The 17463-nt window shown below is 33.2% G+C and overlaps 6 protein-coding genes across 6 annotated transcripts; 4 read left to right on the top strand and 2 right to left on the bottom strand.

Annotated features, from left to right (window-relative positions):
* The first annotated feature begins 428 nt into the window (after positions 1–428).
* On the top strand, positions 429–5074 carry LOC136774381 (sodium/potassium/calcium exchanger 4-like). The gene is made up of 9 exons (XM_066728636.1): positions 429–723; positions 1250–1465; positions 2905–3092; positions 3158–3305; positions 3390–3491; positions 3559–3612; positions 3696–3905; positions 3984–4085; positions 4203–5074. The coding sequence occupies exons 1-9, from the start codon at positions 588–590 to the stop codon at positions 4535–4537; spliced, it is 1491 nt and encodes a 496-aa protein (XP_066584733.1). The 5' UTR covers positions 429–587; the 3' UTR covers positions 4538–5074.
* LOC136774386 (peptidyl-prolyl cis-trans isomerase-like) lies at positions 5064–6291 on the bottom strand. The gene is made up of 2 exons (XM_066728641.1): positions 6159–6291; positions 5064–5821 (listed from the first exon to the last, which is right to left on the bottom strand). Exon 2 carries the CDS (start codon positions 5791–5793, stop codon positions 5299–5301), a length of 495 nt encoding a protein of 164 aa, XP_066584738.1. The 5' UTR covers positions 5794–5821; positions 6159–6291; the 3' UTR covers positions 5064–5298.
* Positions 6292–6784: 493 nt separating this feature from the next.
* Positions 6785–8698, top strand: ECSIT (evolutionarily conserved signaling intermediate in Toll pathway, mitochondrial). The gene is made up of 3 exons (XM_066728637.1): positions 6785–7158; positions 7240–8164; positions 8237–8698. Exons 2-3 carry the CDS (start codon positions 7258–7260, stop codon positions 8566–8568), a joined length of 1239 nt encoding a protein of 412 aa, XP_066584734.1. The 5' UTR covers positions 6785–7158; positions 7240–7257; the 3' UTR covers positions 8569–8698.
* Positions 8699–9010: 312 nt separating this feature from the next.
* LOC136774380 (alanine--glyoxylate aminotransferase 2, mitochondrial) lies at positions 9011–11664 on the top strand. Its single transcript, XM_066728635.1, has 8 exons — positions 9011–9156; positions 9241–9323; positions 9419–9603; positions 9684–9996; positions 10144–10347; positions 10418–10732; positions 11118–11369; positions 11506–11664. The coding sequence occupies exons 1-8, from the start codon at positions 9144–9146 to the stop codon at positions 11641–11643; spliced, it is 1503 nt and encodes a 500-aa protein (XP_066584732.1). The 5' UTR covers positions 9011–9143; the 3' UTR covers positions 11644–11664.
* Positions 11665–11808: 144 nt separating this feature from the next.
* LOC136774384 (transmembrane protein 64) lies at positions 11809–14159 on the bottom strand. Its single transcript, XM_066728638.1, has 4 exons — positions 14021–14159; positions 13344–13960; positions 13120–13281; positions 11809–13045 (listed from the first exon to the last, which is right to left on the bottom strand). The coding sequence occupies exons 2-4, from the start codon at positions 13872–13874 to the stop codon at positions 12881–12883; spliced, it is 858 nt and encodes a 285-aa protein (XP_066584735.1). The 5' UTR covers positions 13875–13960; positions 14021–14159; the 3' UTR covers positions 11809–12880.
* Positions 14160–14678: 519 nt separating this feature from the next.
* On the top strand, positions 14679–17451 carry Pex6 (peroxin 6). Its single transcript, XM_066728633.1, has 5 exons — positions 14679–15131; positions 15229–15923; positions 16003–16405; positions 16472–16771; positions 16841–17451. The coding sequence occupies exons 1-5, from the start codon at positions 14684–14686 to the stop codon at positions 17425–17427; spliced, it is 2433 nt and encodes an 810-aa protein (XP_066584730.1). The 5' UTR covers positions 14679–14683; the 3' UTR covers positions 17428–17451.
* The last annotated feature ends 12 nt before the right edge of the window (positions 17452–17463 follow it).

The following is a 17463-nucleotide window of genomic DNA, read 5'->3' as shown; positions in this document are numbered from 1 at the left end:
CTTACATCACCTTTTTATAATAATCAGCTTTAAAAATTCCATTTCAATTTACACTAAAATCGCGACTCTCTGTTTATGGCCACGATCCTTCTTCTTCGTCCTCTTAAAAGTTATTAATAATTTCTTTAAAAAAATACCATAATCAACCACAAAACTCTCTCACTCTCTATAGATAATAAAATTCGAAAGTGACTTTTTTATGTCCAAAACAATCGCGCGGTGATTTTTATTCCATGAAAGGAAAGTTTTGGTATCCTTGGATGGAACGTGACGTCCTTGGGTGGCGTCCTGGCGAAAAAATTCTTGAGGAAAACAGAACGTGGCCAGCAAAACTTTCCTGGGGCTAATCAAAGGATCGGTTTGTTTTGTACAGTATCTTATCTGTTTGATAATGGCCACGGACCAAATCTGTTACTGGTCGGGTTTTCTCGAGATCCCGTCAGTTTCAGGTGGAACGTCGTCCAGCACGTTTTAATCCTTCATCTCTCTCTCTCTCTCTCTCTCTCTCATTCAAGTTTTCCAACGTTTCACTTTCTTCTCCTCTTCTTTTTCCATCCGACTATTCCATTGATCGAACGGCGGGTAAAATGTCGCGCCGGCAAAGACACATGGTGGGATACAGAATATTCTTCGTCATAGTCATACCGACTATGTACTTCCTGTACGTCAGCACCGCTGCGTTGATTGGAAACGACGTTAAAGCCGTGTCGGGACAAGGCGGCAGTGAGTATTCCTCCCGATTCCTTACGATACCGAAATTGTCGCTAAATATCTTCCATTTCCCGTAAATACTCCCAAGCGTCTATGGAGAATTCATTAGGGAGTCCAGTGATAACCATTTCTCTTCTCACAAACGAATGAAAAAAAAAAACGAAATTTTATAATGCATCCTCTGGACAGATTTTATTGATTCAAAACTCGTTTGTTATCGGTATAGCTCTTATATTATTATTATTATTATCATATAGGAATCGCACGATTCAGTATCTGTTTACGCAATTAGTGATCTAACAAGATCAGACATCGAACGACAAGATCTCGCATGGTCGGATTAAGATCTAATCGCGTTGCAAAAGTCAAGATCGAAGACCCAATGCCAACGAAAATTCTTGGAAGGAAAGAATGAAATTGAAAAAGATGAAGAGGAGATTGTAAATATATATATATATGTTGTAGATGAATCGGGTGAGAAGGGTGCAGGGCAGTTTAATGATGAAGGGGAGTAAAGCAATTGGTTTTTTTCCCTCAGGGATGCGAAAGTTGCTTCAAATAGAACCAGGAGTGGAGAACGAGGCGAATTGTACCAAGCCAGCAATCACCGAGTTTCCCCCGGATGGACTCACGCGTTCCCAGCGTCAATCCGGATACATCGCCATCCACGTTGTTCTTGCACTTTACCTCTTTCTTCTACTGGCCATTGTCTGCGACGACTTCTTCGTGCCTGCTATAAAAAAGATCTGTGAAAGTGAGTGATTACCAACTCTTTAAGGCGCTCGGTCGGTAAAATCAACAAATTGCCTTCGCTGGTAGCTGTAGAAACCATGTCGTTCTCATTTTAGATTTATATCGTTCTTAAGAAAACATCTAAAAATCATGTATCTCTCGAAAGACTCCGTCCATATTGAGAAATCTTCAGGTTTTTTAAACGAACAAACATTTTGGAAGTAGAAACAAAATTTTCCTCGACCGATAATCATCGGAATGCCCTTAAAATTCAGTAATATCGCTTTAAAGATTGTGAGGTCTTCTCGTCGCCCCAAGAAATATACCATCGCAATAAGATATGCTTATCTAGCTTTCGTGAAAAGCACAGGAGCCAATTATTAGCAATACGCAGTCACGCAGAGATACCTTATCCACTGATAAACCGATCATTCCGGATAGAGAAAAAAATACAAGTATAATGACGCATATATTTAATCGTCCATTTTTCATTGGACAAGATTTTCATACACAGTAGTCTTCACGTATTTTGTTCTTTTATGCTGAATTTAAGAATAATAAAAAAAGATGGAAATACCACGTCTTTAATTTGGTCTAGGCCCGAACAAATCTAGTTTACTCTAATTTTTAGCATTCAATTCAGACTTTAAATAAGATTTATCAACGTTTTAATAACTTTGAGTAACATTTAAGGTTAAGTCGTATAACCGTTTGGGTAAGCTTCCTAATATGAATAAAAAAATAATGTTCGAACGATTTTACAGTCAAAATTCAATTTCAAACGTTTATTTATAGATTAACCGGAAGTACCGGGAAAGTTCTCGAGTTACTTTTATCGCTGGCACTGCCCTCCGGCGGTACACCGCGGCAACTTTTTTTTAACGCGCTTTGCCTCTTATTCTGCCAAATATCGCGTTACCCATCCCCGGCTTCGAGGCGGCAATAGGAGCAGCACTGATAAATTCTGTGTCTGTCTTTAGGCTGCTTTAGATCATTTTCCTAACCCGGAGTGACCGGAAGCGATCGAGGATCGTCCTCCAAATTTTCTAAATCCAAGTCAACATTGAGGAGACTCACCCGAAAACGGATCAGAGGAGCGTTTGCCGATCTGCCACCGTCTTTCGGTATAAAACTCTATCCCAATTGACAAAAAACCAATTCTTCCACCCAAAAATTCCATCTCGTTTAGTCAATAAAAATGAGCACGGTTAGAAATTGAACCATTAATTCCCAACAATATCTCATTGTCAGGATTTGTATACAGAAAACACATTATTGTTAAGTTTCACTTAGCACCTAGTACAGCATATTTAATAAAAACATTCATACAGTAAACGTAGTGCCAGAAACGTTCCAGGAATCATTTTGACACATTGGAACGTTTCTAACACATGTTTTCTATGTGATCAGGATTAAAAAAAGTACAATTCATTTTTTCATGTACCAATTAATATTTTGCAGAGCTAAACGTGACGGAGGATGTTGCTGGTGCAACAGTTATGGCAGTGGCGAGCTCCAGTCCGGAATTGTTCGTTAATATCGTGGGGACATTTGTTACCGAAGGAGATCTTGGAGTCGGTACCATCGTCGGTTCTGCGGTCTTCAACATTTTGGCTGTTCCAGCCTGTTGTGGTCTATTCGCTAAGCAAGTAAATATCCACAATATTCTCGTAGAAATATTTCCTCGATAATTCAACATTCAATTGTTTCTCAGGTACTGACTCTGGAATGGTGGCCGATAACAAGAGACTCCTTGGCCTACGCATACACGGTCATTTTATTAATTATAACTTTGCGCGATGGTCAAATCGAATGGTACGAAGCACTGATCCTCGTATTTTCCTACATTTTGTACATATCTGGTAATTATTTCGTTTATAATTTTATACGATCCTTGACCATCCATTATCAGCAAACAATATATTCAAATATAATATAAATTTCAGCAATGTGCTTCAACAGACGGATCAACCGTTTCATGCAGTGGGCAAGATTGAGCAAACGAAGATACAAAAGTTTCTGCGAAACAATGCCACTCATTCCAAATAGTAAGTTTATAAAAATAATTGTTAAAATTCAGCTGTTTCTCCATAATACTAATTTACACAATTTTAGATTGTTTCAAAGAATTGGATGCACAGAGTATTGAACTGAGCAAACTGGAATCACGTAAGTGTTTATATATATATATGTATAAACTTGAAACAAAACTTGTTTCTATAATCAATCATTATTTTTATCATTATTTATAGAGGAAATAGTGGACCTAACGTGCTGGCCCGAGTCAAAGTGGGAAAAATTGTGGTGGGTCATCACGTGGCCCATCAACTTTGTACTTTTAATTACAATCCCAGATTGCAGAAGATACTCACTTCGAAAATGGTACCTTTTGACCTTCATTATGTGCATTGTTTGGATCGCCGGAACTTCTTATATCGTTGGTTGGGTCATCACTATCATAGGTAATTTAGATTAATTAATAAATAAATACAGATAAAGATAAAGAAAAATTTAATCCGAGGATCATTCATTATTTTTAGGTGATACATTCATGGTACCAGACTCTATAATGGGATTAACGTTCCTGGCCGCAGGAATGAGTGTTCCTGAAGCAGTATCTAGCGTAATAGTGACGAATCAAGGTAAATCCGAGAACTTTGTACAGTCAGCTAATAATAATAATTATTGACTCACTTATAAATCCATTGCATCGATTCGCGTGCTTCTTGGACGTATTACGTAAGGGTTGCTGATTTCAGGACACGGAGGTATGGGAATAAGCAACTCGATTGGATCGAACGTGTTCGATGTACTACTCTGTCTTGGCTTACCGTGGTTCGTCAAGGCCGCCTTTTATCCAACGACTCCTGGGGAATACAGCGTCAAAATCAATTCCCAAGGACTGGTGTACAGCTCTGTCTCCCTGTTCTCCACTTTAATGATTCTCTACATCTCCCTAGCGTCCAATAAGTTTAAGTTAAGCAAAACCGTAGGTATCGCATGCCTCGTCACATACACCATTTTCCTCGTTTTGGCATCCTTGGTAGAGTTAAACATATTCTTTACCGTTAACCTGCCCACCTGCGATCACTGACATTTGCTCACTGGTCTACTAAGTTAGGCCATGACGAATCCAGTGGGATACTTAACATTTTGATATTTATACTCTTGCACTACAGAGGAAATTAACTCTCTTTTCCTTCTTGTAATAAAGCTCCCTTAATATCAAGGCAAATATGTAAATATTTCTTGAAGGATTTACAAGATTCTAATACAAGTCGAGAACTTTTTTTCCCCTGTTGTACACTTATGAGATTTAGGATAAGAGATATAGGTATTATATGTAAATATAAACGTTTTATCATTTATCACGAGGACTCAATGAGACTGCAGAGATTATTCATGTGCATAGATATTGGAACGAGGCGTTTCATCTGTTTTCATCCACGATCTTTTTATCAACGTGTTGTTATGTAAATGACCGTTTTGTAGCTAGGCGGTACTCAGGTATATCTAAATATGATAAATGGCTAGTCGGTTTTCTTGTTGATTTTTTTATAATTCATTGTTTAACTGTTGTTCGATGAAATGTTTCTGATGTTGTAAAAAAAATACAGACATTTATGTGAAATCTTATTTCATTTATTCATTTACCGAAAAACTCCTTTGGAATACACTAATGTATCCAGAATATTAGAATAGTATTAAATTGAGAATACAAAGGTTTATTATTATTGTATCTATCGCTGACATAATTCTGGTGGATAAGAAGTTGGTTTCTTGGAATAGTCTGAAGGATTTCTGTTTTCAAATGCATATCTTGTGAGAAAATGGCGAAATTTATAAAGATAAGATTTACAATTGGCCACAGTCAGCTATAACGATTTTCGCGCTCGTTTCTCCGCTCTGAGAGCCATAACTTTCAATTTTTTTCACAATGTCCATTCCTTCGACAACATTTCCAAAAACAACATGCTTGTTATCCAGCCAACTAGTTACTTGGGTAGTAATAAAGAATTGGGAGCCATTTGTGTTCTTTCCAGCATTGGCCATGGACATGACACCAGGTCCTGTGTGCTTCAGGATAAAGTTCTCATCTTCGAATTTGTTACCATAGATGCTCTTTCCACCAGTACCATTGTGGTTAGTGAAATCTCCTCCTTGGCACATGAAATTTGGAATAACACGATGGAAAGTGCTACTCTTGTACCCAAAACCATGCTCGCCTGTGCAAAGGGCACGGAAGTTCTCAGCAGTCTTTGGGACAACATCAGCCCGTAATTCAATTACAATCCTTCCCAATGGTTTGCCATTAGCAGTCATATCAAAGTATACCCTTGGTAATACCATTTTGATCTATTTGCTTTATAAGCAGACACTGTAAACAAAAAATAAGCATTTTATAAGCAAAAGTATGTAATTAATTAAAAACTCATTTTGAATTTAATCGAACTCGACCAGTAGTTCATGATAATCTATGTATATAAATAGCTACAGGTGAAAATACTATTCGGCACATGTTGGGAATAATTGGTCAAGATCCGCCATTGCTCTATACCGCTAAATGCCGCATGCACAATTTTCTGTATTTATACATTCTAACAGTGAGTCAAATAAATAATAATTGTTAATTCGATAGATTTTATTAATTCGGAGGGCAGGTAGTCGAAGAAATTGTTGAATATGCTGAGAAAATAGAATAATCGACAACTTACCCGGAATATACAGAAAATGGTAGAAGCGTCAATGATCGGCACAATCAGGTAGAAGAGAAGTGAGCACAATTTCCTCTTGGCGTCGCTGTAAATTTAACTCAGATCCATCTATCTACACGCATACGCCTTTTTCACACACACAGGCCCATTCTTTCCACATGCGATCCGGTTTCCAATGAGCGACTAATTTTTCTCAATCTGATTGGTCAAACTTTACCAATCAATTTTGATAGGAATCCTATAAAATAAAATAGTTATGCAGTTATTAAATCCAAATGTTATCCCAAGATTGCATACATGTCAAATTAATGATAATTTTCAATTATTCAATAACTATATGTACGTAATATTTATTATATATTATGCAGAAAACTTTTGTATATATTTTTTCAGTTTCGATTTCGGTTAGTCATCTTTCATGGCATACAAATGTTTATTGGTTGTTTTATTCAACTCATTCTGATGTGAGCCAATAGAATTCGTGTAAATCTTTTTATTATACACACACAAAAATTAAAATAGAAATGAAACGATTCAACTTCAGAGGAATGAAAAAACTAATACACATACATTTGTGATACAAGATTTCCAATCTATCATAATATTGTTCAATGACTATTGAATAATTTATTTGTATAAATGATCATTTTTTATATTAATTACAAATTGATTTAATTCATTTACCATTCTAATCGAGTCACTCTTGTCAAACGTACATTTTACATCAAAATGATAAAATTATGTCATTCGAAAGAATAAAAATTAGAAGGGATATGAATTTTTGAGGTTGGAATGTGGGTGTTGAAGGTAGAGAACAGTGGAGAACAGTAGAGAATAGAGATTAGGGGGAACAGGAAGATTGTTAATACACTGCTATGTTATGAAACTAATGAGAATCTCTGTTGAAGGTATAAATAGTATACAATCTTGAGATTTTAGAATAAAAATAATGTACAATTATAAAATATTGTTATAAATTGATATCATTTTTCTAATAAAGGTAATTTTATACATTGCAATAATTTATTGTGAAAAAGAGACAAGATAAAAATAATCATGTTTTATATTGTACAACTTACAGGTTATCACATTTAATAAGATGTTAAAAACTACTGGAGCCTTATCAAATGCATTTAGATTGTGTCAAATCTACGAAAGTAGATGGTATATACAGAATATCTTGACAGTTAATATAAGGGTAGTTAAATTTATACATACAAATAATTATCTCTTAACTACTGGATTAAATAAATTTTTACCTGTGTCTGAAGTTATACGAAATTTTGATAGAGAAGATAACAAAAATAAAGAGAATTTCCTTAACATTATATATACATATGAGAGCACTGGCCCAATTAAGAGAGGGCATGTGGAGTTCATTAAGGCTGCATTAAGCAAAATGGATGAATATGGTGTAAACAAAGATTTAGAGTGTTACAAGAAGATATTAGATGTATTTCCAAAAGGGCCATATATTCCTTCAAATAGGTTTCAAAAAATATTTGAACATTATCCTATGCAACAGGATGTAACGTGTGAGTTGCTAACTAAAATGGAATTCAATAACGTAACACCTGATACAGAAATGAAAACAATAGTAAGAAATATTTTTGGATTAGGATTCTCGGGTCCTCTTCAAAAAATAAGTAGAATGCTATATTGGATGCCAAAGCTTAGATATTTAAATCCTTATCATTTTCCTGGACCAACTCCAAATGAAGCTATAGAACAAGCCAAGCTAGCTATAAAGCAGATGACTAGCATTGACATAGCCACAAACATATATGATTTTCATACAGATACTATTGCAGATTCTATTGATAAAACATGGGTTGTATATGGAATAAGTCCATTACAAACAAGTTTATTAGAATTGCATGACACTGAAATCCCACTTTATGTTGAAGGGCCTTACAAGGTATGGCTTCGACATGTTACAGTTGACTATTTTCAATTAAGAGCAGATAGACCTGTAAGAAAATGGCCCGAAAAAATTGGTGCTGATGGTAAATGTCCCTATAAACTTTTATTTTATTAATAACTTAAGACTGAATTAGCTAAAATCTTTCTACTTCTAGATTATGAAAAATTGTATATACCTTATCAAAAAAAAGAAAAAATACTACCACGATTGGTACATGAACAGGAAGATGGCACATATTATGGGCTTTGTGCAACTGGAACATCTACCAAAGATTCTTTGCTCTCTTGGATTCGTCATTTAGAGAATTTATATCCAAAATTACAAAAGTGCGCGATACTTTTTAAATTTGTCTCATCGACGGATGAGCTACACTACTTCGAGGAAGACGGCAACGAACTGTTGATAGTCGAGGGCAAGAAACCCAGTATTGAAGCCAATACAACGGCCTCATCAGTTGTACCTAGTACTAATTATAAAAAACCGTAATAAATGTAAATAAAATTTAGTAAATGCCACTCAATGTCCTTTTTCTGTAATCGCTAATTTATTTCTTTTTTTAATGGAACAAATTTTATCTCGATAATTTTAAAATCCGTAACAGATGTCGCGTAAATCACTTTCAAAATAAATGTAAATGATTTTTATATTCGGTGCTTTTTTGTAATTTAAAAGAGTAGTCTAATTTTCATTTACTAAAATCTTTTTGAGCTATATATAAGGTCTCTGCACACTCTTGTGTAATACTCAATCGTTGTTAGCTGGACTTGACTGTTAAGCTGTATATTATCTTTTAATCAGCACTTTAGTATCGAGTGCGAGACCGAACATACCGTATATACATTTGTGCAATATCGGCTCCGCTGAGATTTCTAAGGTATTTTAAGAAACTCTATAATTCACTTCGTTTTATCTCCCAAACAGGTCCGGTCATCGGGCAGATCCCTATAAACTAAGCGTACTGATAATGCGATAAGCAATATGCAAATTTGAGAAAGTTGTTTATCCAACGAATTATACTTGTATTCACGTGTGTTATACGTCAGCTGGAAATAACTGCAATTATGCTCCAAAGAAGTAATAGTTGAAAACATACAATCTTATAATTATAAAATGGTTTCATACCATATTAATAATTCTAATAAAAAATTGTTGTTCAAGGTTTAATATGGTTCAAAGTGAGAAATTTTTCAACAGAAAGACCATGTCTACCTCCTTGTAAATACAAGCCGCTTGTCTACAAGGTAACATTGCTTTTTATATATAATTAATATTTTTTATAAATTATTTTATATTTTATATTTAATCATCAATATAAAAAGTATAAAACTTATTTTAGGGCCCCAGCTACAATAATATAAGATCAGCATTTGCCGATAGAATTTTTCCAAGCGTTAAACAATATTATAAAGAGCCATTATTAATCAACGAAGGAAAAGCGCAATGGTTGTGGGATCACACAGGAAAGAGATACCTCGATATGTTTGCCGGAATTGTCACTGTGGCTGTCGGACATTGTCATCCGTAATTGTTTTTAAACAAACATATGCCAATATTATCTCAAAACAAATTATATATTAATTAATAACTTCTCATTATTTTAGTAAAGTAGTATCAGCCATGACTGATCAGGCAAGTAGACTAGGTCACATTTCCGGTTTATACATGCATCCCTATTTGCACGAATACGTGGAGAAATTGACAAACAAGTTTCCTAAAGAGTTAAACGTAGTATATTTGTGCAATAGTGGGTCAGAAGCAAACGAGCTGGCGTTTCTAATGAGCCGAATTTATACGGGAGAAAATTATATCGTTTCTTTGAGGAACGCTTACCACGGCGGAAGTTATTCTTCGGCTGCTGCCAGTGGGATGACCACTTGGAGATATTCCATAGCTCAACCAACCGGACATGTTCATGTAAAGAAGTTGAAATCTAACAGATACTTTAATTAGTTATTCTTAATGTTCACTCCAAATTTAATTAATATTTGTGAAGAGTTTCTCTTGCTGCTCCTGTTACATTTTTAAACAATTTTATTGCTTATTACAAACTCATGTTTATAGACAATGAACCCGGATGTATACAGGGGTCCATGGGGTAATTCAGGATGTAGAGATTGTCCAGTGAAACCTGCAGAAAAAATATGCAGCTGTAGTAGCATGCGATGCGAGGCTTCTGAAAAATACTTCCACCAATTGGAGGACGTTCTGAGGTCCACTCTACCGAACAGTGGAAAGCTCGCTGGTTTTATTGCTGAAAGTATTCAGGTTATTGATCCTCATCAATAATAAATAACGTTAAATAATAATAATAACTGATTTCTATATTTATTTTCAGGGAATCGGCGGTGTCGTGCAATATCCAAAAGGTTTCTTGAAGAAAGTGAGAAAGCTCGTACGTGCAAAAGGTGGACTTTTTATAGCTGATGAGGTCCAAACCGGTTTCGGAAGAACTGGAGAACACTTTTGGGGTTTCGAAGGCCACGATTTGACGCCGGATATAGTGACCTTGGCAAAAGGAATCGGCAATGGATTTCCGCTATCGGCTGTCGTTACCACAAAAGAAATTGCTGATTCATTAAATAAAGCCTTACATTTTAATACCTTCGCTGGAAATGCTGTAGCTTGTGCCGTTGGATCTGCAGTTCTCGATGTGAGACTAATATTGTAATTAATAAAATATTCGTGCTCGTGCGAGGAGCTTTCCCTCTGTATATTTTCAATAAGCTAATGTTAAATAATTGTTTATCGCGAGACTTCTATAACTGAATGGTAAATTACATTGAACCGCATAGTAGCTATGACTTGCAACCTTATTTATACGCACGCGATACTTTGGTCATTTACCTCTTTCATTCAATGTAAATTCACTGATAATGCACGTTTAAAAATACTATGCGAAATTTACTGACAGTAATTCAAAACTTAATTATTTTTCTCAGCTTATTCTTTATAGAGAAATAAAAGAGAGAACAATGATTTTGAATAGGAAAGCTAAATTAGCTTTCATGTAAATGAAGTATTATTTCTTCGTTCAGGTAATTGAAGAGGAAGGACTGCAGGAAAATTCACGAGTTGTTGGGACATATTTGTTGAATCGTTTATTCACCCTGATTGAGGAATTTCCATATATTGTTGGCGATGTTCGAGGGAAAGGACTGATGATCGGTGTAGAACTCATCCAAAACCCAAAAACTAAGGAACATTTATCGAGTGAACAAATGGCAGATATTTTTGAGGATATTAAAGATATGGGAGTTTTGGTCGGCAAAGGAGGTCTTTATGGAAATGCAAGTTTTCTATTTCATTAAAAAATCGTAGTTTTAGATTTTTGTTTAAGTCATCCTGTTAGATAATTTAGAATTATTTGAAAAATTTTAAAGATAAATCCAATTAAACTGAATCAAGTTTGCTTTTTATTTATAGGTGCTCAGAATTAAGCCACCTTTGTGTGTTACCAAGGAAGACTCTGATTATGCGTTTGAAGTTATCAAGACTGCTTTGCAAAGGCACAAGGAGAAACATATGCGTGCTGGAGAGCCCGTTATTTGTAACGGAATATAAATCAAAAACTTGTTTATTCTTCAATTTCTTGCCTTATTCTCAAAATCTTTCATTCTGCCGTTTTCCTTGCTAAATCGAGGCTCACCTGTCGACTTTCTAATGCCAAGACCATGTTTTAGATATTTATGCATCGGTATTGACAATTAATTGAAATTGAATACGATAGAATGTTTCATAAAACTTTATTGCGATAATTTACATTTGTACACTGTATTTTGCCATCGCTTACATTTTGGCAATTAAGCAACTAAATCAAGAAGATCGATTAATTTAAATTAGAAGCATTTGATTATTTTAGTCTCTTATTTATATATCACAAACAAAACATTTCATTAAAAATCTCTGTCAAATAGCCGAGTGAGAAGTCTCGCGGATGCTTGCAAAAAAAAGATTGAAGATACTGGATTGTCTCGTGAGTGATTCTTACATTTTCTGGATTTTCAGTCTTTATATGATTAAGTTCATTAGCTAACATCACACTTACTTCAAAAAAATGAATATATAAATATTTGCCCTTCTTGATAAATAAATAATCTATTTCCCTTCAGAGATTCAAAATATATACTAAATATATATATGTATACTTATTTTTTATATAAATATATTCCAACCAACTAAATTTGGTTCTTTTATATAATTTCTTTCTTCTAAACAAAAACTAATAGTAAAATTATCGCCTCTTGTCATTTTTACTTATGAAAAAATCTCTATTTGTGTTTGTCATTGTCAACAATCTCAACTGATGAGCTGATCAAATATTAAAGAATATTGCTTGTATTTATAATCCACTTTTCTTATTAGGGAAGACGCATAAATGTATATAACTTATTTTATAGACAAAAAATGCCAAAAACTCATTATCCAGATGGATAAAGATGATTGTAGAGTAGAAAAAAAAGTGAAGGTAATTCTTAATATTAATAAAATATAGAATACTAGTTCCAGAGAAGATTTTTCTGTAGCTGTCAAATATTAATAAGTTAATAAGATTTTAATTAGGACGGTAACTAAAATAATAATTATTCGTGTGTTTGGCTTTCTAGACTGAGTATGATTAAATATATTAATCTGAGATTTAAGCTCTATTTTATACTTCATAAGAATTCCTATACTGAATGACATTTTATTAAGTGAATGAAAGTATTGTCTCAAAGATTAAAGTATTGCAGAGTTTTTAACTTCTAGAGAAGTTTCATTTTAGTTGCAGGTACATAATAATATGAACAGCTTAATTATGTTATGTAATCAAACTTGCTAAAACCAGTTTTGATTCAGGTATACCATCAAGCGCATAATGAGAACTATCCATCCTGGCTGCAAGATCCACCTCTAGCAATGCCAATTGCAGTTCTCTTCTTGCTTTTTGCACAACGTAAACCATTAAAGATAGGCCTATTAATATCTAAAAAGCATATGCATTAATTTTATTATGTTTCTAAACAGACAGATATTTTTTTAATATTCACAAAATGTTACCTGGAAGCAGAAAACAATGTATCCAGTGGCTGCTGTGGAACGATCCTCAAGAACATCTTGCATAGATCTCAAGCTGCTTCCTAGATACACATTAATTAATTGTGCAGGAAGTAAACCTATTGCACTAGCAACATGATATTGAATTCCTCTTATATTACTCACCTAAAATATATTTATATTAATTTCTTTATTATTAATTATTAAAAATCATCATAAGAGCTTACTGCAAATATTGTATTCTGGAGTCCAAATGGAATTGGTGTTAATCTTGTAAAAAGTACAACTTTAAAAGCTTGTGGTCCAGATATTACTCTGAGAATTGCTCTAGCTGTATCACTTTGTAAAAGAGCTCCAATAGGTAGTTTGGATGAAAGAGCACTAAGAGTAGCATGCGCTATTGCAATGCCTAAATTAGCAGACAAAATGACCATCATAATACCGTGAATGGTACCAAAAAGATAGCCACTTGCAATAATGAGAAACAGGTATCCAATCACAATTGGAAATGAAACTACAGCAAACAGGGTAATAAATATTATGGTCACTAGCCACATATTTTGATGTTCTATCCAATATAATAGAGCTTTAATGTAATCTCTACAAATAAATACAATTGCTCCTAAGAGAGCCAGTGTAGCAATTGTAATTGCTATATATGAAAGGGAATTTGAGTTAATGCAATTGCAGTTAAGTGAATTTGAGTTTTTAGATGGGCGTATTCCAGCCTCAACATTGTCAATATTTATAATATCCATGTTTGATTTGTATATACTAATATGTAAACATTTAATGCTATCTGGATCTGTACATATTAAATTCTTTGTATTTAAATTTTATTCAGCTGAAATAAAAATTATATTAATATTTATTCTGAAATTGTGGTTTTTTAATAAACACTTACCATCAGTGTATTCCAAGTCATTATATTCTTACACAGCATGAATATTTTAAATAATAATAGAGAGGCAGAAACTATATTAATGGCCTCTGTTATCATTTCAATATTTTTTATGGATAATAATAAGTATCAGTAATAAATGACATATCAAATGCAATTTTTAAAGAAGACTTAACTGGGAAGTATGCAATACAATTGTATGTCTTGTAGCTTGTAGTATTATTTACAAAATGTTTTGACATATATTAAGTAAGATAAATGTTTAGGGCCAATTAATTTACATTCTGCTCAGTAATAGAGAATACTTAACGATAGCGCTGCGGATATAGGTTTAAATCATATTAATTTAATTAGAAATGGATCCAATTTTACGATTATTATAAAAAAACTGCATAATTCAAAGTCAATGAAACTAAAACTGGACTTTATAGTTTTGGTTTTAACGGTTTAGACTCGTGAAAAAGAGGCAGTGCTTTTTTTATTTGGAGTAATGGAAATCTACAGTTCACGTGACTTATCTTACAGATTTTCAGAAGCAGAATGAACATAACCTCTATTATGTAGTGTTTATACGGTTTATACTTGTCAAAATGCAAAGAGAGAGAATGAAAAATTGAAAAATTCATTCAGTTTTTCGTCTAACTGAAAATCATTTTAATTCAGAACATGAATGCATCCGAAATCGGTGTGCTGAAAGAACTAAGGAAATTGCTTTATATCTTCTCAATCATACAACATATAAACAAAGTCTTACCTAAGAAAAGTAGACAGTTTTTGACAGGATACATCTTTATTTATTATGTTTATTTAAAAGTTAAAAGACTTCTTAAAACTGATATCTTTTACGTCTCGTTACCAGATAAAAATTTTAAAAAATTAATACACAAGTATTACAATGAGAAATATGGTTATATTGATTTTGATTGCTGTGCTTTAACTAGTAAAGAAAATATTGATGCTATCTCTAAATGGTATTACTTATGCAGTAAAGAGTCACATAAAAAATACAAAATAAACATTATTCCATGTGATATGATTCCTAAATGTCAAATATTAATTTCTAATACTATGAAATTTAACCTTGGTACATTTTATTATAAATCATGTTTTCTGTGTATGTAAATGCTTTTTATATTTATAAGTAAAATTGTCAAGTTCAATATTTCCTTTAATTTACTAACAAAAATTTTCTTTTTCATAAAACTTTCTAGTACCAGCAGAAAGATGTAATGACTTTGCTAGTGAAGCAAAAATTAGCATGATTAAAAATCCTTATGACTGTCCTAGTAATTTGACAGATGATTTACTGAAAAATTATTTTACTAGACCAAAATTTTTAAGGAAAAATGATGTCTTCTGTATTGATGTCAACGAGTGTCATAAGACATTTATATTCTCCAATTCTAGTCCTGTGATTCCTATAATATACTTTAAATTAATAAGTCTTAAAAATGATACAAACAATAATGGCTTGTATATTATGCAACGAGAGACACAGCTACTTCAAAAAGGAAATATTAATAGCTTTATCCCTGGGATAATTATAGACAAAGGAAGATTAAACAAATTATTAGACAATGAAATAGAAAACATCAAAAATTTTCCATTCACATTGGTAGCTGCATCAAAACAATTAAAAAGTTGTATACTTCCTTTTTATAATGGAATATATAAGACAAATCTCCCAAATGCTATTCGTCCATTGTTTTTGGTGAAGGGCTCAAGAGGATGTGGTAAAAAAACTTTAATTAAAAATTGTGCCAAAGAGTTTGGATTACATTTACTAAACATTGATTTAGCCGAGATTCAAACTTTAACATCAGCACAAACAGAAGTAAAACTTCGTATTATATTGCAAAATGCTAAAAATTTAAGGCCCTGTTTGCTATGCTTAAATAATTTACAGGTGATTTACAATCATAACTTTACTTTGAATATTATGAAATATTTTTTAATGTAAGAAAACATGAGCTAATCTATTTCAGGTGTATGGAAAAGATGCTGAAGGCCATAAGGATGAAAGAGCAATATCAGCATTTGAATTGGAAATACAAAATATTTTTAATAAATGTGATGATTTTCCTATAATAATTGTAGCAACTGTTGATGATTCTGAAATATTAGGAGAGCTAGAACGAATGTTTCTTGAAACTATTAATGTAGGGAATCCAGATCAAAATAAACAAGAGGAATTAATATTACAATGCTTAAACAATAAAAATGTTAAATATACTACAAATTTCGGTCAAGTAGCTAAATTATGTCCCGACTTTAATTTGACAGATATCAGTACATTAATTTCAAACGCGATAAAAATCAAGCATACAATATTAAACAATTGTGAGAAGGACTTTGAATTAAATTATAATGATTTTGCAAAAGCTTATGGTATGTATGTAGTATGATAAATTAAATTCTAATGTCGGCCATAAACATTTAAATGTTTATTTACAGAATATATGCATGTAACTTGTTCAATGTCTGAAGGTATGCCAAAAATACCAAAAGTTTACTGGGAAGATATAGGAGGATTAGTTAGTCTGAAAAAAGAAATTATGAAAAGAATACAGTTACCTTTGTTGAAAGTCCTTGGCTACAAGCAGTCAGGATTATTACTGTATGGACCTCCAGGGACTGGAAAAACTCTCCTTGCCAAAGCAGTAGCCACTGAATATCAGTTACACTTTTTATCAGTTAAAGGACCTGAAGTCCTAAATATGTATGTTGGTCAGAGTGAAAAAAATATCAGAGAAAGTAGGTTTAAAATCAACACTTTATAATTGCAGTTATAAAAATTTTAATTATTTTTGCATTAAATTTCAGTATTTGAACAAGCCAGGGCTGCAGCTCCTTGTATAATTTTTTTTGATGAATTGGATTCCCTTGCACCAAACCGAGGTCGAAGCGGAGACAGTGGAGGAGTCATGGATCGAGTAGTATCTCAACTTTTGGCTGAAATGGATGGCTTGGAAGATTCTGGTGGAATTTTTATTATAGGTGCCACAAATAGACCAGATTTGATAGATCCAGCACTTCTTAGACCAGGCAGATTTGATAAAATGCTCTATGTAGGAATTCATTCAGATAAAAACTCTAAGTTAAGCGTTTTGCAAGCTTTGACCAGAAAGTTTTCATTCTCAAATGGTGGTAAAGAGTTGGAAAAGCTTGTGGAAAAGCTTCCTGATAACTTGACTGGTGCAGATCTTTATGCTGTTTGCTCGGATGCCTGGCTACATGCTGCTAGAAGAGCTTTAACTGAGTATGACAATAATACAGCTGATCTAGTTCAATCAGATAATATTATGGTAGAGTTACAAGATTTTGAAAAAGCTGCAAAAAATCTAGTACCTTCTGTTAGTGAAACAGAATTAAAAAGATATGAACAGCTTAGGCAAACATTATCAACATAAAAACATACACTAAATAATCAATAAATAATCTTATTC

This window comes from Prorops nasuta, unplaced genomic scaffold (assembly GCF_024137725.1).
Source record: "Prorops nasuta isolate Cenicafe-Biocafe unplaced genomic scaffold, Cenicafe_Pnas_1.2 PNAS00006, whole genome shotgun sequence".
Lineage (NCBI taxonomy): Eukaryota > Metazoa > Arthropoda > Insecta > Hymenoptera > Bethylidae > Prorops > Prorops nasuta.
The sequence above is the reverse complement of the archived record's forward strand: the minus strand, read 5'-3'. Positions and strand labels throughout refer to the sequence as shown.